Source organism: Columba livia, chromosome 1, assembly GCF_036013475.1.
Source record: "Columba livia isolate bColLiv1 breed racing homer chromosome 1, bColLiv1.pat.W.v2, whole genome shotgun sequence".
Lineage (NCBI taxonomy): Eukaryota > Metazoa > Chordata > Aves > Columbiformes > Columbidae > Columba > Columba livia.
In genome coordinates this window covers 146040725-146060268 of record NC_088602.1, presented here as the reverse complement: position 1 = coordinate 146060268, position 19544 = coordinate 146040725, and the positions used below count along the sequence as shown (strand labels likewise).

The following is a 19544-nucleotide window of genomic DNA, read 5'->3' as shown; positions in this document are numbered from 1 at the left end:
TGGATGCCCAGGCAGGATCCTGGGCTGTGGGGTTTCCAGCCCAGCCAGCTCAGACTGGTGCCCTGTTTTCACAGGGAGCAAGTGCACAAACATTTCAGGACAAGTGGCATAGCACTTTCCACCTGACCATAGTTAATTAAGACAGTGTAGACACAACCCTTGTCAGGTGAGGATTTTTGTTAACCCATTAGCCCTTGTTTTACCAGACCTGCTGAACCTGTATGTGTTCATGCGTCCAGATGCTCCTTTTTCTTGTCCATGTTAACTTTTGCAACCTCTTCCTTTTCTAATTGATCTTCTTCATTTTCTCTGTTGTTTGTCTGATTCTTTTGACTCCTACCAACTTTTTTGTTGCCATGTCCCTACATGTATCACTGTGGCACCCTATTCAAAAGCCACTGCTGGTGCCCTACATCTCTCTTTGTCCCATGTATAGTCCTATAACTCATGAACAGTGAGGTACAAGGTAAGTAGACTGATTTTTTGCTTTGTTCTGAGCTTTTCACTTCTGAGGGAGTTCAAGAGCAGCATTGCTGTTCCTTGGTCCATACTGTCTGACTTGGAAAGCTGAGTACAGATGTGATCCCAAGAGGACTCATTCTGCAGTGGGAAACACTGATTTCTCTCTGATCTCCCCCCTGCAGGGACTGCATCATGCTCTGCTTCCTGAACAGTGCCACCAGCTTCATTGCTGGATTTGCCATTTTCTCGGTGCTGGGCTTCATGTCTCGAGAGCGGGGCGTACCCATTGCGGAAGTGGCTGAATCAGGTAGGTTTGTTGGTTTGTTTTTGTTGGTTTTTTTTTTTTTGTTTTGTTTTGTTTTGTTTTTTTTCCCAGGAGACTTCAGAGCCAAGGCAAACCAGAAAGGCTGAAGGGCAAGGGGACTTTTCTGAAGTGAAGCCTGGGACGTTACCTACGTTCTACATCATTGTGGGTGTCTGCAGTGAAGTTTGCAGGACTGTGCTTCCTGATGTGGCTTTCAGTTTTGTGTGGGCAGGGAGCCATGGTGGAGCAAATACTGAAGCAGTACCTGAGCTCACTCTGTGCTGCAGGGGCATGGTGGCAGGCTGCAGTGTGGGGGGCATTCCTGCTCATCTTGTGGTCTGTTGGCAGGTCCTGGCCTGGCTTTCATAGCATATCCAACAGCGGTAACGATGATGCCTGTGTCTCAGCTCTGGTCTTGTCTCTTCTTTCTCATGCTGATCTTCTTGGGACTGGACAGCCAGGTACAGCAAACACACCCTTCTCCTCGTCTACTGCTCTGGTGCTTGTCCCCACCTTGAGCACTCCCAAAGGCCATGGGAAAGGGTAAAGTGGTTATGTGCTTTGCTGGTATCTCAAATACATTCTCCACATTGTCTGCAGCACTTTCACAGTGTGGGAGCTCAGAACCAGGGCTGATGGAAGGCCAGTGATTATGCATGCTGGCATCTCTGTTTGGCATCCTTCTCCCTGTGTGTATGTGAGGGTGTCCCAGCTACATCTCATCCCAGCTACATCCCCTCCCACCTCTGTGCCAGCACCGAAACCTCACACACTGTGGAGTGAGGCCTGGCAAAGAGCAGGGCAGTCTGGAAAGGGGAATAGGGCCATTTTTTTCCCAACTGCATCTCACCAGAGCAATCCCTGTGTGTTCTTGCTGGTATGCCCATCTCTTACTCTCCCATACCCATTATGCCAGGAGTAAAACCCAGCAGAGTACCCTGGGGAGCACAGTGTGCATCCCTGGCAAGCCAGCATGAGGGGGAGCAGGGGGTGTCCCAGAATGCCTGTCAGGCAGGGTGATCTGCTCACGCTCTTTGCAGCATTTCAGCCCCCACACCTGGAGAATGAGGTCTGTTTCCTCTGTTTGTCTGGGTCGAGGTCCCCTCCTGCCTGATCTCACAGCTCTGCTTCATGCTGTCCCAGCAGTGGCTGATGTTCTCTTACACATTCCATGAGTGATGTACACTGCAGGACCAAGAGCCGTGTGGCAATGGGCAGGTGTCCTGTCCCACGGTCAGCCCCAAAAGCCAGAAATCAACCTGTGGAACCCCCGGCTGCATACTCCATTGGCTGTCCCAAGCAGTCGTGATGTATTTTGTAGCCTGTCCTGCTGTACGAGGGGTGTGCTTGATGTTAGGGCTGAGATGTGCCCCCACAGACATTTGGCTTCCCTTAGCTTCACAGTGGCAGGGGGAGCTCCTCTCTGTTCATAAGGGCTCCTTGTGCCATCTCGGGTGCTTCCTCACCCTGCTCGAGGGGTGCAGTCTGCCCTCTGCCTCCCCATCCCTTGGTTGTTCCTGCTATGCAGGGACGTGCCCTGTTGACTTTGAGGCAATTCATCACACATCTCACAGTTCAACCTCCTGACATGGGCTGTGCTTTTAACCCCTTTGGTCTGCAGCTCCAGAGGAGCTGTGTTTGGGTCCCTAGCAATTGCAGCTGGCCCTTGGTGGAAGCAAGACAGACTAAAAGAGAAAACAAACAAACAAAAGAATTTGGGTGGCTAGAGGAAGAAAGGACAGTGAGAGGGAATGCATGCTTGGGGAAGTGGAGACACTGTTTTTTCTGACCTGTGTTCTTCTGTAGTTTGTCTGTGTAGAAAGCATGGTGACAGCTATTATTGACATGTTCTCGGGAGTGTTTCGGAAGAAGGGGCGTCGGGAGCTTCTGATCCTGACCATCGCAGTCATATGCTACCTGCTGGGCTTGTTGCTGGTCACTGAGGTAAGAAAGTAGCAGCTGGGGTATGCAGCTGAAAACCCACTAGACTGCTCTGGAAGAGTGGATAGATACAGCAAGTTCATCTTTGATGCTGTTAATTGTCCTTCATTTCTAATGCATTAGCTGGTGCCTCTCACAGCCAGTGCTGCTTTTACCCTGTGTGATGCTAGTGTATTCGCTGCATAACTGAGCCTTCCAAAGAGACGGTCCCGCAGCCCTGAGAGGCTGCCTGACACACAGCTTTGTGCAAATACCAGGCCTGGTGGTTAGAACAAACTGATCTGTACAAGTAGAAGTTCTTTTAAGGGCAGTGAGTGTTTGCTGTCTGCTTTCCACAAGCAGCAGAGCAGCAGGAGAGGAGGCTGGGGGTAACAGCTGCACCGTAACCCTGCCTGAGCCAGTGGGGAGCCTGTGACCCCCAAGACCAGAAGCAGAAGAGCTGGGCTGGTGCAAGGCTATGTGCATGGTGTTTGCCCTGCTCTGCAGCTGATAGCCAAGCACCTCTGCCTGCATGGTGATGTGCTGTGCTGTGTGTGCCCTCTTGGGTGGGGGTCTGAGAGATCCTCTGTGTTGCCTCCATGTGCTGCGTAGTGAAAGCTAACTCCTGCTGAACTTCTTAGCCACTGCAGAAGAATCCTCCAACAGGATCCTGGCTAAGGATTTGGTGAAGGTAGCTGCTACTGTGATCAAGATTGCTTTGAGTGAAACTGCGTTAAGGGTTCCCCTGGCTTTTTCATGCTTCCTTGCATGGACACATATACTCCCATCCTTGCAGCATGTCGCCTCATGCATGGTGGGGTGAAAGTGTAACAGCTCTGCTACTCTGGAAGTGTAAGGGCCCTTTGGCACTGTTAGAAAGCATCTACTTGACTTGTATTGGAGGGGCTTTCTTTTTGAGAAAACGCGTGAAAGTATGAGAGAGGAGTCATCCACTGACTTGTGCAGGTAGATGATAGCAACTATGCAGGGCTGAGCTCGAAAGTAGAGGTGACAGGGTAGCCACATGCCTCTGTCATCATAGGGCTTGGACCCTGAGCAATATGTAAAGATGGATGCAGCTAAAATGAGGTATGTGAATGTCCAGATCCTCAGGATACCAGCTTCTTGGGTGCAAAGTTCTGCATTGCTACACGGTATTTTGAAATTATGCTGGAAACTTGCTGACTGATTTAAAACAAGCAAACAAACTGGCTTCTGCTCCTACGGACACATAAATCAGCCTAGCCCAGCAGCGTCAGAAAATAGGCATGAAATACTTTTCTGCCACGAGGCCTGACTGTCTTTTTGGGGCACATTGGGGGAAGCCCCAAGAGGACTCTTCTCTACTCCCACTTGCTCTAGCTGCAGTGTTTCTGCCGATATTCTGCTAGCCTCAGTCATTCTTCCCTCTCATGGAATAGTCCTGCCATGACTCTCTCTACCTCTTCAACAGGGTGGGATGTACATCTTCCAGCTCTTTGACTACTATGCTGCCAGCGGCACATGCCTGCTCTTCCTTGCCATTTTTGAAGTCGTCTCTGTAGGATGGGTGTATGGTAAGTGGAGGACAAAAACCTGTGTTGCTCTTTCTCAAGGCAAGGATGGAGGGGCTGAGAAGTGGGAGTGGATAAAAAAGATCCTTTGGGGCAAATAAATGCTGCAATTACCCTCTCTTTTGTCTCTGGTTTCCATTGTATTTCCTCACAATGTTTCTTAATTGCTCCACATTTAGAGTAAGTACGTTTTTTCCCTCTCTGAAAGTTCCTCGTGTTGAACTACCTTGCTGCTCTTCCCATCTGTGCTTTGAATTAGAAAATCAGCTATAGAGGAGTGACTGCTGCTCTCTGGTCTCTGTTGTAGTCTGCTTACATTGTGCCTTTAGTTTAGCCCTGTCAGGTAATTTAACACAAAATGCTGGGATGCAGACTTGCTCTGTGTTTCTTCTGTGATGATACACTCTTCCTGTTGGCATGGGCTGTGATGGCACTCCTAAAATAAACAGGAGGGACTGCTTTGGCTCTCAGTGAAGTCTGTAGCTCAACTACTCAGGAACAGGATTAAACTGAGCTTTGTGAACTATCAGAAGGAAACCGACTGTTTGATAGCTTGTGCAGTAAGAAGAGTATTCCGTGATATCCTGCCAGAGATCTCTTCCCTGCCAAATGGTGCCTGAGCACACAGGTTGCTGTTCATCTCCCTGAAGCTCACATCGAAGCTAGTGGTTTTTAGGGAAAGGCTCTAGTTGCATATGGTACAGAGCAGCCACTCTCTCTCTTTACCTTCACAGAGGTACAAGAGCTCAGTACCTGTAAGGATTGTGCAAAGCTATGGTAGATGCCAGATTAGACCAGGTCTTCAGCATCTCACAAACAAGCACCTTCTGGCTCCTATGCTGAGCAGTGTGCACATACTAACCTAAGGAAAAGATTGCAAGCATTAACATCATGTTGTGTCTCTTTCAAGAGCAGGAGTGGATGCTCAGGGAAGAGTATAGTAGCCGAAAAGTTAGCAATGATACTTTCTGTGAATATTCTTCCAGCTTCTAACAACTTATTGTAAAATCATAGAATGATTTGGGCAGGAAGGAACCTTTAAAGATCATCTAGTTTGCCCCACCACCATGGGCAGGGGCATCTTTCATTACATCAGGTTGCCCCGTTCAGCCTGACCTTGAACACTTCTAATGATAGTTAGTGCATCCATAACTTTCCTGGGCAACCTGTTCCAGTCTCTCATCATCCTCATAGTAAAGAATGTCTTCCTTATATCCAATCTATAATAAATCTACTCTCACTTTAAAACTGTTATGCCTTCTCCTGTCCCTACAAGCCCTGGTAAAAAGTGTCTATCTTTCTTACAAGCCCCCTTTACATATTGAAAGACCTCAACAAGGTATCCTCAGAGCCTCCTCTTCCCCAGGCTGAACAACCCCAACTCTCTCAGCTTTTCATCATATGAGAAGAGTTTCAACCCTCTGATCATTTTCATAGCCCTTCACTGGACACTCTGTAACAGGTCCATGTCTGTCTTGTGTTGGGGGTCCTGGAGCCAGATGCAATACTCAGCTTGTTGCCCAGGGATTTCCAGAGACAGATGTAAGATCTATTTCTCTGTTGTTAATTTTTCCGGTTGACTCAGGTAAGCATTTATCATCCACAAAATCCTGCAGCAAGGAGCTCCATGGCTTGGTCAGGTGTTGTGTGAGGAGTCACTCTCTTTTCCATGTTTTGAATCTGCCACCCGCTAATTTCTTTTGGTGCCAACTATATCTTGTTTTGGAAAAGCCAGTGAGCAGTTGGTCCCTGTGCACTCTCTTTGGCGCTTACTGTTTTACAGAAGCTGGGTTGGCTGTAGTGACATTGCTGATGAAGGGGTTATCAGTTTCTCCAAATGCTGTACATGTACAGCAGGAGCCAGTTTCTAGTCTGGATGGACTCCTCTCTTGCTGAATGGGAGCAGGTGCAGCTGTTTGGGCTTGACCTCCAGGGAATGCAAGAGAAGCAGATCTATAGGACGGATTTATCTAGAGAGATGTCATGCAAAGGAAGCTCACCTGAGAGCTTGCAATACCAGATCCAGCCAGATTTAAATTTAGAGTTGCCTTCTACCCAGTCCCTGTGGGATTTCTAGGGAGATCACAGTGCTCATTCATCTGTTACAGGGCCTCACCGCCATGCTCAGTTACATTAAACTGAATTATGCTTTAATGTATAGAACCTCCCTGCCATTTTAGGGTCACACAAGCCACGTGCCTTTTCACATGACCCATGGAGAGGAGCAATGGCAGACAATGAGCAGCAGGAGAGGTGATACTGTCCCGGCAACCTGGAAGAGGAACGGAGCAGCTGGGGATTGAGAAATGGCCCTTTCCGTCACCACCATGGGTTCATTTGTCACACTCCACACAACCAGATTGTACCTTCTTGATGTTCTGCTTTGCATCCATTGGACAGACTCTGGTCCAAAATGTAGTCAGAGGGCCAAGGTGGGGCATCTTGGTGGAAAAAAAATAGTGAGTGGTGCCAATTAATGCCTTTTTATTTTTCCCCTGCAGCCTCAGAACTGGCAGGGCTGAGCCTCTTGCTTACACTGTGAAGAATTACAGCATTTTTGCTAACACAAATATGCGTTCTGAGCTTCCCCTCTCCCAGCACATACACCAACCACCCACCACTTGGCAGCTTCTCTCTGCTGCCAGGCAGCTGCTCTCGCAAAGATCTGAGGATTTCCTCCCGTACTGCTCTCTGCCTGTGAAAGGATTGCCCAGCATCAGACCTGCCAATCATGTTCCCTGGAGGGGAGCACTGGAGGATTTTGTTGTTGTTGTTTTGGGGTTTTTTCCTCCCCTTCTTCCTCTCTCCCACTTTGGGACAGGCAGCCTTCATATAAGCGGACATGGGTTTTGAACACTGGGATTTACAACATGATGCCACCAAAACGTGCTGCAGGGAGGATATTTTCCAGGCAGTCACAGCATGCACATTAGGATTAGCTGTTCCAGGAGAAAGCAAAAGCCTCCATCGCTGCAGGAGAGCCAGGGCTTGAAATCATTAGTACTGTTTACAAAGCTAAAGCAAGCTGATGACAGCAGGTACCTGTGGGTGGCCCTAGGGTGAATCTGTGTTGTGCTGGTATAAATCTCTCTCTTGCTCTCATGCAGCATGGCTAACAGAAGCAGCAGCCTCCTTCTGCCTGGATCCTGCCCGTCGGGCTTGTGCTGGCTCCTCTTGGATGCACCAGCAATCTTACCATCTTATTTATGGACCATAAGGGTCCTGCTCTGTGCACCTGGTACCCAAAGGATGCGCAGTTGTCACAGTGCCACAACACCTCTGCTGCTGGCATTTTTTGTGGATTTGGTGCAGGTGTTGATGCTGCAGGTCTGAGACAGAGAGGGAGCAGATACAAGCTTAGCACTATAGCACAGAGCCAGGGTCATCACCTGTTGAAACCCTGTGGGTGAAATTTTAAATAGGTGAATGGAAATAGATGCAGCTTGGGTGAAAAGATTGAAAAGGGAGGGCTTTTTCACAACTTCCAAACTAGGAGATCTGTGAAACTCACTGTTTCTGGCTGTCATTAGAAAAAAATAAATCTTTGTCCCTTTCAGTGTGAGTATCACTTGCAGTTGTTCTAAGCTATGTAAAATAGAAAGGTGTCCACAAGGATAAGACGTAAGGATGTAAGGAAATATCTAGTTGAGTTCATGTAAAATTTATTCTGAAGAATTTATGTAGCAAAATAAAGCAATTTGTCAGAAAAGCATGCAAGAGCTTTGAAGGTATATGGGATGGGTCGGCACCAGAGAAGTGGTACCAGCGTACATGGATAACTGCCCTGTGCCTGCATACAGTCTTCCTTGTCTTGGGATACAGGGGATAACAGCAACATCTTTGTTCATTCCAACAAAAATCTCTTTGGGGAAATCTTTATGGCTTTCTCTGCAGGAGCTTTATCTAATCCTTCTAATGTGCTGAGAAGGAAGGGGGACTGCACACATCCTCCAGCTTCTAATTTGCTCAAAAATCCAATGCCAAGTGATTGAACTGATGACTTCTTAAGCTTGATTACTTTTTCATCTGCCTATGAAACGCAGAACATGTAAAACCTCCTGTTCATATTCTCTCTAAGGACATTCATGTGAGGTCCCATTGTGTTTCATCACTTCACCTACAGACTGCTACAGTGGCCATGGAAATACAGGACCTGATATTTGCACTACAGAGAACAGGAATAAGAACAGGTGGAGGCACACTGTAACTAACAACTTAACTTTTGGGTTGTTTTCTCAGTGAAGGGTGGATGTCTTCTCTGTCTTTCTTTTTGTTTAGCACCTTTGTATTTCTTAAATTGCTATGTCTCTTCCCCTAGATGCTAGACTCAAATTTGTGGTGAAATTTTGGCTTCCACGAAGTTGCATTATGAATTAATCTATCTGTCATATGTCTGACATTATGGGGTGTTTCTGTGGAAACACTGTATGGTATAAGAGACCGTGCTATATTCATATTCTAAACGCCAAGTCACATCTCTCTGCTTTTTTTCACCCTGCAGGAGATTTTGGCATTTTGGCAAGAAAATTTCTTTATACCATCTCTCTTTTATTCCCTGTATATTTTTCAGAAATGCTGTCAGAAGCCTCATGATATTTACAGCTTGGAAGTTTTAGGGCTCTCTTCTCTGGTGTAGGTTGGGCTCCCACACAAAGCTGTGTGTCCCTTGATATGCCACAGCTTGTTGTCTCTGCTTGAGGCTACTTGTTAACTTCACAACTCAAGATGGGAACCATGAGGTGTTCAAAGAACCTGCCCACCCCCCCCTCCCCAGACTAAATACTTCAAAAAGCTGGGTTTAAAAGAGCTTTCCTGCAAACATTAGTCATGGGCTATATAAAATGTTGCAAAGAGCTACAAAAAAGAAAAGCATACATAAAATAGTTTTGTAGAATTCATATATTTAAAGGAAACATAATATGGGAAATTAACTCTAAGACATAAAAAACATAAACCAAAATAAAAGTCACCAAATCCCAAACACTTCTAAGGGTAGCCAGTCCTCTAGGCTTCTATTTTGCCCATCCCAGCCTTCTGGTATTAAGATGCAAAAAGCAAAGTCTCATCAGACTTGCAGGTGGGACCTATGGCATGACCTTGAGTTCATAGTGGGATGAACACTCCTAAAGGCAGACTCCTTCTTTATCAGCTAAGCACTGTGATTAAACATCAGTAAGATAAACTTGGCATTATTTCATCCCAGAGGTGCTTAACTGGTAACCCTTTCTTTGGACAAGCTAGCTACATTTTTTGTTTCACATAGCAGCTCTATTTCACCTGAGGCAGTCTGATATATTACCTCTGGCTGGCTCTAGTTAGGAAGAAGTTAGGGCATCTTATGAATGATTTTTTGATTATTCTTCTTTTAACATCTCTTTTTGTCCAACATTAGGCTCTTGCACCTTTAAGACACCCTAGAGGTTACTGCAAGGTCTGCTGAAGTCCATCTGCATTATGCCATCACCTCTATATAACGTTGCATACATTTCCTCTCTGTGCTTTGGGTTGGGAAGAGTCAATGGATAGGGTCTGGCCAGTGGCAGGACTTTTAGGTGCTCTTCAGGTGGGCACCATTTACTGTGAACAACATAATCTGTTAAGTGAAATGAATGAGAGGAGATGGAGATCAGGCACCCACAGGACACCGCCCGTTGGGCAGTACAGCAATGCTTGCAGATCGAAGATTTGGTTTCTAGCAGAGTGTGGGTTAACAGGTCTTCTGGGTGTAGGCCAAAAATAACGTGTTCTGTGGAAAGCAGGCTCTTGATGACATTGGAAATGGCTAATTCAATAGGGATTCTTGACATGACTTCTCTGGTGTGCCAATCTGGTTACAAAGAGATGGGTTTGTTTGGTGTCCCCCACTCTCTTTCTTCCTTTTAGCACTCTGGGCTCACACAGTCCCATGTGCTCGACCTGCAAGAGCTTTCCCTTGCTGACCTGTAAACCAGGCACCCTTCCTTGCCTTGTGCCATTCCTCACCAGCTCTTACTTGCTCCTCTCTGAGGGACAGGGCATTTCTTCTACATTAACCTTTCTGGTAACTTAGGGCAGAAGTTAAAAACCTCCATCTGTATTTAGCCACAGATCGGTCTTTTCAATGACAGAAAAGCCTGTTACCTGGTGCTATATTATTGAAATAATGGTGAGGATAAAGAAAGTGGGGATCTTATGTGAGTAGTGGTTGAAGGAAACAACAATGATCTGACCTTTGACTTTGTCTCTGTACTGGTTGGTGGCCAAGGTGCCAACCGCTTCTACGACAACATTGAGGACATGATTGGTTTTCGACCATGGCCCTTGATCAAGATATGCTGGCTGGTGATAACCCCGGGTATGTGCTTGGTAAGTGCAATTATGGCAATATGCCATATTATTCTGAGTCTGTGGGTTCTCAGTAGAAAAGGCTGATTTGTCTTCAAGGTGCTGCTGTAAGTTTTGCAAACTGCTATGGAAAAGCAGAAGCTTGTCCATAGCTGAGGTGGCAATTTATTTCCTTTGTAAAACCTTATCTTTTGTCTAAAAAATTAATTTAGCCTGAAAAGCCATTTGTTTACCATGAAGGCAAAGGGAAATGTATCCTCAAAGTCTGGAGAGGTTTGATCAAATTACTTTTGAGTAGAAGACCAGTGAGAATTATGCTGTTCTGAAAGGCTTGCTTCAGCCTGTGTTCCTGTGATCTCCTGTGGCTCAGAAATATCTTCCCATGGCCATTTGCTTCCTGTGTTATTAAATATCTTTTAAAACTCCTGTGACAACTGTGTTTAAAGAAAATGTACCCTAAGTCAGGCAAGTTCTTGCCTGTTTTGAATCTATGTCCAGTCTTGCTTGACTGACTTTTACACGTTTTCTGAGCCAAATTCTGCTCCTTCATTTGATGTTTAGAGTTGTTTACTTTGATCTCAGTCGAGACACAGATGGGATCTATAGCTACAGTTTACAAAAGATTTCTAGTCCTTTGTCTTCAGGTTCCAGCAGGAGTTGAATATCAGTGAAATTTTCAAGCCAGGCTTGATGAAGCCCAAATCATCTGAGAGCTCTGTGGCTAGAGAGCCTCAAGAGAGGTAAAGCTGTGCCTGTGTGGTACTTCTGGAGGGCTTCTGCTAGGGACAGCACTAATTCCTGACTTTGATATGAATAAATTGCAGTCTCAGTGTTGCTAGACCCTCAAAGTTGCTGCTGGCTTTGCTTAGGTTGAACCCTTAGGAAGCCCAAAGGCTTTACACTGTGGAGAAACCTGGCCCTCTCTCTGAGATAACTCCTTGTCCAGTTGGCATGTGTCACGGAGGCACCCTGAAGTTAGTTTTAGGCGGACAACAGGGTCCAAAACAAACTTTTATTCTAGTCAAAATAGTGCAGCAGATTAACCAGTAAAGAAAGTGGTTTTAGCTCTCCAGTAACGTAAATACAGGTTCGAGTATCAGTATTATTGGGGTGCAGCAAATAACAACAATGGAAATCCACAGTGTGCATACACGTGGCTCACCAAAAACGGCCAGAGCCATCCCTGACTCCAGGAAACAAATACACGTGCTCATATTTAGGCACGGAATATCCTCACTTTGCCTAAGTGAGGAAAAACAGCACCCTCAGTCCTGCGAGGAAATATTGAGAAGTTTATCACTCACCCACACAGCTCGGTGAAGCAATCCCAGTCACAGGAGATTACCTTAGGCAGTGATCCTGCCTAAGGGGAGGGCTCTCGGTGGCAGCATTTGGCCCGCACTCCAAGAGGACAGGCCAAGCACATGCCTCGGCAGTGAGGGTCCCGTTTATATACCCGAGTCAGATCTAACTGTGGGCATTCTAGAAGCTTCTCTGCACCCCCACTCTGGCTGTGGGGTGCCCTGAAACTTCTCGGCACCCCCCCCACTCTGGCTGTGGGCACCCAGCAGTTCCTTGATGCCTCTGCGCCCCCTCCTCCTCTCTTTTAACGTCCCTGGCAAACGGGCTCTGGGGTCAAACAAAAGAAGCTGTTACCCCCATTGCAGGAGAGGTGTGGGAGAGAGGAAGTGTTGAGGGAGAGGGAGATATGCCTGTGCCTTCCCTATCCAAGGAAGGGGTGGGGAGGGAGAGGGGGGTGTTCATCTGTCACAGCATGTACCAAGCTCACCTCGCTGCAACAAGCAAGGTCCATGCTAGCTCATGTGAGATAGCACGCTCATTGCCACCCAGCTGGTGCCTACAGAGTGGCCAGGTGGCCCTGCTTGGCTGCTCCTTTTGCTCCAGCTATGTCTCCATTTTCTGCTCCTCAGGCCGTCTTCCTGTTCTCCCTGATCAAGTACACACCTTTGAAATACAACAATACCTATGTGTACCCACCCTGGGGCTACGTGATTGGCTGGCTGATGGCACTCTCCTCCATGATCTGCATTCCTCTCTACGCCATCTTCATCCTCCTGAAAACCAAAGGACCCCTGAAGCAGGTATGGCGATTGTGGTCACTGGGCAAGTTGCTGCTGCTTCCCCCAGATGTCTCGTGGGAAGGGTCCCCAGGGAAGACATACATGCCACATTTCTTCTCTAAGGCAAGGGAGGGTGACGGTGGCCCTTTCCCAGAATTCTCTGTAGGTCTTGTTGGCAATTTGGAGGGCTTGAAGAATCTCAGTATGGCTCCCAGGGTGATCATCAAATGTTCAGAGTCTTCCATGAGATGTTGCACCACCATGCCCAGTGCACATGTGGACATATGCAGGAGCATCTCTAACACTGGCTCCACTGGGTGGCAGAGGACCCCCTCAGTATGGGCTACCTGAGGCCACAGGCTGATTGATTTGGTTTATGGTTCAGGTTGTCCCACTTGTCATGTAAGTAAAGATGGCACGCCACCACCTTTGCCTCCTCTTCTGTTACTGACTGAAGCCAGAGCAAACCAGGGGCAAAACCAGGATCTGTTTTTCCTTCTTGTCCCTGTTCCTCTTTTAGTCCTGGATCAGGACTATGTTATTTTCTTTGAAGAGATTACCCATGGTTATTGAATAGGACATACTCACAGAGCTGTAAAGGTCTACCCAGTGCCATGCCCAAGCCTGTCCTCTTTCACTTGTACACATCTTGTCCTAGGAAGAACTGTGTCTAGGAAGATGGTGTCATGGGGATGATACCCCACCTGACCCATTGAGAAATATCTGAGTGATGTACAGTGCATATAAATTTCTGCACAATTTCCCTTCTGGTCCTTCTCCATCTTCACTGACTGTAGGCTCATCTGTGGCTGGTTGTGGCAAGGGGAGTAGGTGAACAAGAGCATCCCTGTGGCTGTGGTGTAGGTATGACCATCATGTTGTAGGGTCATGGGGAGAGAGACCCTGCATGGCCAACACAGCCAGGGATGAGCTGGGTGCAAGATGTTCTTGTTGGCTCCATTGCCTCAGGGAAGGTGAATCTGTGCCCACGGGGGCTCTTATTTGCTGACTGGGAGATGGGACTTAGTAGGGAGTTGTGGCAGAGCTGGCTAATACCCATCTCAGGCTCGAGGAGAAGATAAGTGCAATGCCCAGACAGGAATGGTAGCGATGAAAGCCTTCAGTGGCACAGTGAGAGGGGCATAAGACATGCATGCAGGTAGCTGGAGAAGTATGATGCTATGAAATAATTCCCATTTAGCTGCCTTTGGCCTTTGGGCCTCTTGGCTGTCTTTGGTGACCATAAAGAGATGACAGGGTTGGAAGGGAGCTGGGAGCTCTACACCTCCCAGTATGAGGAACTCCAGGTGAATCTTGCGCCAAGGTGCTGTGATATGGTTTGCTACAAGTTCAGATCTTGAGTCCTGACTCTTAAAGCCCTCTCCTGTCCTCCAGGCCATGTAATGGTAATGCATCTGTCCTTTCCCATGGGCAGTTTGAAGACTTTGACTGGGTGGCTGACAGTGTGTCTGACTGCCCACAGCTCAGAGGTTTCAGATGTCTAAATGAGAACCTGGAGCTGTCAGTGAAGTAATTTCCCGAATGTCCTGCCTGCCAAACAAGAACTATTGCTCACTTGTTGCAAAGCGCTTTGAGCCCTTGGACTGAAATGCTGCTCTGAGTAGTGTTAAAGCCAATTTAAGATTGAGGGTTTTCCTATTTGATATTCATTGTAATTTCCAGGCACTTTTCATTCATATCAGTATGAAGAAACTTTCAAGGTTGTGGTTTAGTCATGTAGGAAGGAATCACTGCTAAGCCTGGACTGATTCGGGAGACAGGAGGTATCATGTGGTTAACTTGGACTGTAATATTTGCTCCTGTTTCGAAAACAGGTTTTCTCAAAATATACCTGTTCCTATTTTCCAGTCACACCTCAGAAATGCAGTGAATTAATTTCCTGACACGGTTGCTTCCAGGAACAGTGCCTTTCAACTGAATATTGCAAACCATTCACTGAAAGCAAGTTTCTAATTGGTAATCATGAGCAGTCACTGCAACAAACTGCTTCCTCTCATTACACTTGACTGACCAAGAAACACAAACGTTGTTTCCTAATGTGTCTGATTAAGACAGCTCAGGCTCTAAAGACTGAAAACTTGCCATGAACTGCTCACAGAGCAGCTGCAGGCTAAGGCAAATTTCAGAAATCATGGGGCAAATAGTTTTGAATAAATGAGCAAAATCGAAAATTCTGGCAGGTACTTCACAGGGAGTGGAAACACTGAAACTAATCCAACAAGTCATGGATGAATTGCCTGCTCTGCTTGTGCTGCACTCTGCAAGGAAGGACTGTGCGCTGGCCCAAACAGCTTGTAATGGAAAAAGTAACTGTGAAAGTCAGTTTTCAGCAGGGAAATTATACGCTGGCCTATAGAGCTGGGCAGGTGGCTGCAGGACATCACAGAATAGTTTGGGTTGGAAAGGACCTTCAAAGCTCATCTAGACCAGCCCCCTGCCATAAGCAGGGACATCTTCAACTAGATCAGGTTGCTCAGAGCCCCGGCCTTGAATGTCTCCAGGGATGGGGCATCTATCACCTCTCTGGGCAACCTGGGCCAGGGTTTCACCACCCTCATTGCAAAAAAATTCTTCCTCACGTCTAACCCGAATATCGTCTCTTTTAGTTTAAAACCATTACCCCTTGTCCTATTGCAACAGGCCCTTCTAAAAAGTCTGTCCCCATCTTATAAGCCTCTTTTAAGTACTGAAAGGCCACAATAAGGTCTCCCCAGACACTTCTTTTCTCCAGGCTGAACAATCCCGACTCTCTCAGCCTGTCCCCATAGGACATCATGTGTTACTTGGCTTTGGGCGTAGACCGGGCACTCAGGAAGGTGTGTGGCATTAGAGGGGCTTCAAAAATGGGATGAGAAAGACCAGGAATTCACAGCAGCTGTCTCTGAGGGTCAGCACCTTTTGCCCAAATAGTTCCAAGTTCTTTGCTTTTTTCAAGAACAAATTCCCCAAAACTGACACATAACACAACGTATGTGTGTGTGGAACAGCCTGCACCACCCCTGCATTGCAGAAGGTGGGGGAGCTAAGGGCAGGCAGCTACCCCACAGCCCCTGCCTGCACCGTCACAGTTTATCTGGCTGGAATAGGGGAGCTGGGATGGCTTGGGGGCAGGAACCAGTCTACTGGGGGATGGCTTTACCAGGGAAGTGCCACTGAGGCAGGTGTCAACTGCCATACTGCTTTGGACCATAGCAGGAGATGCCCAGCACTTTCTGATGGTCAGACCATTTGGAAAGCTCCACAGCTCCCACCAAAGTCAGCAGGAACCATGGCTACTTGGCATAGGGAGAGAAAGGGGCTTTATGGTGCTTTTCCATAGCTACAGAAAATAACTGTGGGCCAATCTCTAGCATTTTTCCTCCCAGAAACATGTTTGTGAGGAGCCCTGTATGTCAGGTTGTTAGTCCAGGGCCTGGGTTTGAGCCCAGAGGTGGACTAATTGTCACTGAGAGCAGTTCATGTGAGCCTGCTCTCTTTTCTCTCCCTTTCACAGCCCTTTGGCAGGAGAGGAACGAGGAGCTGGGAGCACCAGCTCTCTAAGATGCCTTTGCCCTCAGCAATGGTTGCGGCTCACTATCGGGTGTCAGTTTGTTTCTCAGCTTAATTAACGGAGACTTCATCTCTGCAGCGGCTGACACAGCTGATTTCCCCAGCGGAGGATCTGCCGCAGCCGAAAAAGCACGTGGTGGGCCTGTCTGAATTGAAGAGCAAGGGATGGTCCCCTCCGGTCCAGGAGGTTATCAGCATCACAGAGAGAGAAACTCACTTCTAAAGCACTGGAGATATCTCCTCCATACCCCAGACTGATTTGCTCTCTCCTCCCTAAAGTGACTTCTTTTCTCTCCTGGGTTCTTCCCTTCTCTCCTTCGCATCTGAGACAGAAGCATTTGGGACACCCTCTCCTTCCAGCCAGCTGGTTGCACACACCAGGGACAGCGTTTCTGTCAATATTCTGGAGATAACATTCCCTGTTAGCAGCTGAGGAGAGAGCAAGACACTTTCGTCAGAAGTGTCCTCCAGTACTGACACTGGTGGGGCAGAGACAAACCATGTATTACCAAAAAAAAAAAAAAAAAAAAAGAAAAGAAAGGAAAAAAAAGCGGTAAAAGCGGTCATGTCGGGAGGAGTAAAGGAAAACACAGTGGTGAGAGAGGGCAGAGAATAAAGGTGTGTACAGTAGCAAAGTTAGGGATGCAAAGGCACAAAACAATGGGGTGTTAGTACAGGGAATAAGTAAAGTGGTTCAGAAGTACATAAGAAGCTAGAGGATGACAAAGGCAAGTGCATTGCTAGGTCACCTCTGTACAAGGGAGATGGAGCCAGGAACATATCACAGGCAACGATAAAAGAAGGCTGCAGTGTTAGTACTTACAGCTTCAGTTGTCACTGAAAAGGAAGAGAGTGACAGGCTGCTCAATGCAATCATGGCTTTTGATGATGGATCTCAAGGCAGATCTCAGGATGGAAAGGGGGTGAGGAATAACTATCTAGTGGACTCACTCTTGGTCAGAACTACATGGCCCATGCATCTGAGAGTGAAACAGCTGAATATTTGACAATTCTTTCAGAAAATTCATGGAGCGCAGGAAAAGTCACAGAACAGCTGGTAAAAAAAATGAGCTGCAGCACAGCAGGAAGAAATGAGACCCTGGGGACTGCACGCCTACGAATTTAACTGCACTGCTGGGGCATTTTGTAGAGAAATTAATGAAGGAGTTGATGGTCCTGATTCTGTGGTGGAGAGTAGCTTTGGGGTGAGGGTGGGAGAAGGATTGTGTTCCCTCAGCTTTGCTGCAGATGACTGCTCAGGGGATAAGGAAGACATAATTGGGCACAATAATCATAAGCTCAGGCAAGATAAAGTGATAATTAATAGGTAAGATGGGATCACTGGAAGCAGATTATGTCGATTTAAAGGTCTCTTTTTGCCAGGGTAGTCATGAACGTGAGGCAATGTCTGGGAGGAATTGCGCTCGGATGTGGCATTTGGTGAGATGCCACACAACTCTGTCCTGTGGAGGCTGGAGCTGTAAAACTCTCTGCCAAAACCTGCTTGAGTGCCTATCAGAATTTCACATTTAAGATCACAGGAAAAACCAGTGGCAGGATCCTCCCCAGGAGCTTTGCTGTGGTTGAGGGTACACGCTCTGGTGCATGTCTGTGTTGCAATAGTGGTGCATCAAACCACACCAGAGAATGGCCATTAGAAAGAATCAGAGATGCCACAAGCTTCTTTCCCTTGTTCCAAGTAATTGCTTTTCCCTGTGTTTTGTGGAGATAAACCAGAAGCACGGAAAGTAAGCAGGAAAATCGGGCCTCATCTGTGCAAAGCGGTACCTATTCCAATTGCTATGGGAACCTTATCTGTTGCAGTTTCCTGTGAGTTTAACTGGTGAATTAGCATAGGGCAATCTTTCCCCCTTTAATTTCCTTTTCCTTTAAAAACTAAAAACTGTTGGTGAAATGAACACTGAAAGTCAAGTATCAAAATTTGTGCCTCTCTGGGATGTTATTGTTTGATTGGAGATTATTTACTGCAAAAGGTAGAGATAGCTGGCAAACCTCAGTCTTGTTCCCTGCAAAGGACTGCAGCACCACACAAGATGCCAGTTATTTTATTTTTATATCTTTAAAGAGCTAAATGTCACATTGCGGTAATAGTCGTGTGCAGAGCTTAACATCCAGAGGCTTGCAGTCAGGCCTCATGGTAAGTATTTTGGTGTTTTTTCCTCTCCCTCCCAGCAGAGTCGCTCACGATTTGGCGGGGGGAGCAGCTTCCCGCAACAGGTCTCCACATGCAGCCAGACCAAAAGCCAGTGGCTGCCACCAAGGAGCAGCTGTGCCAGGGTGGCACAGCCTGATCAGCTGGAGAAATCACCATCCCTCGGGCGTGCTGGGTGTCCCCCAGGTGCTTGCTCTGCAGCTGCCTCTGGGCACAAGGGGTTTGATTTCAGGCATGGGCTGCAGCTGCCTTGACAGTACCTGTGGTCAAAACGGTGGTATTGGTTTTGAGAAGAAAAGCTGCCATCTCTTCTTCAAGCAACAAAAAGGAAAGTTGAAGGACCGGGACTTGCCATCCAGATTCAGTCTCAGGCATTGGCACAGATTTCTTGTACAGCCCTTTGGTAGGACATTTAACCCCTTTGCTTCTGCTGCCATGCCTTTAGGATGTAAGGTGGTGTTGTACTGCCAGAAAAGTCGTGGAGGTGTGTTTACTCCTACTCCGAGAACACTGCAAAAATCCTAGGTAGAAATAAATCACTTTTTGAACACAAATATGAGGCTGTGTTATTGAAAATAAATACTGCACAAACCGATTCCTCTGTTGCTTATGTATAATCTAATAGTAGTGTCCCACCTGTGCCAGGAAGCTGCATATTTAAATAAAGTCAGAGGAGGTATTGCTGTCCCCATTGAAAGCACTTAGAAAATTCCCAGGATCAGGAAATTTCATCCAAACATTTTGGCTGGGATTAGCGATGTCTCAGGAATTTTAAGGGGAAGCTCAGTGACCCAGGTACATCCAGCTGGGGTAAACGAGGGAGAATGTCACCAAGTCTTTTGCTATGAGACCCCCCGCATGCAGGCGTGGTGAGAGACCAGGTCATGGTTTGCTGACCTGATAGAAATGTCTCATGTGCTGCTGAATGAATACAACAGAACTGACAGGTTTCCATCAGCCTCTGGAAGCAGGCACTTTGGGAAACTTGTGAGACTATCTGATGGGAAGCTGTTTCCTTTCCACGCACCACCAGCAGGTAAATATACTACTGAAGGGATGGTATGGAAATGAGGGAGAGATATTTTTCTCCTTGCAATTGTTGATAGAGGCCAAGACGTAATGTATTTGAAGCTGAAGTCCAAGAGAGGTTATAAGGT

General features: G+C 47.0%; 1 protein-coding gene across 2 annotated transcripts in view; it reads left to right on the top strand.

Moving 5' to 3' along the window:
• The window catches only part of LOC102097804 (sodium- and chloride-dependent betaine transporter), a 64754-nt gene that overhangs the window by 24191 nt on the left and 21019 nt on the right, over nucleotides 1-19544 (top strand). Inside the window, exons 9-15 of one of the 2 annotated variants that reach the window (XM_005500315.3) lie at nucleotides 645-769; nucleotides 1115-1227; nucleotides 2573-2710; nucleotides 4140-4242; nucleotides 10484-10584; nucleotides 12495-12665; nucleotides 16294-18982. In XM_005500315.3, coding sequence (XP_005500372.1) covers nucleotides 645-769; nucleotides 1115-1227; nucleotides 2573-2710; nucleotides 4140-4242; nucleotides 10484-10584; nucleotides 12495-12665; nucleotides 16294-16437 — 895 coding nt within the window. In that variant the 3' untranslated portion in view covers nucleotides 16438-18982. Of the gene's footprint in view, nucleotides 1-644; nucleotides 770-1114; nucleotides 1228-2572; nucleotides 2711-4139; nucleotides 4243-10483; nucleotides 10585-12494; nucleotides 12666-16293; nucleotides 18983-19544 lie in introns of those variants that run through there. The other variant, XM_065035504.1, reaches the window with a different exon arrangement.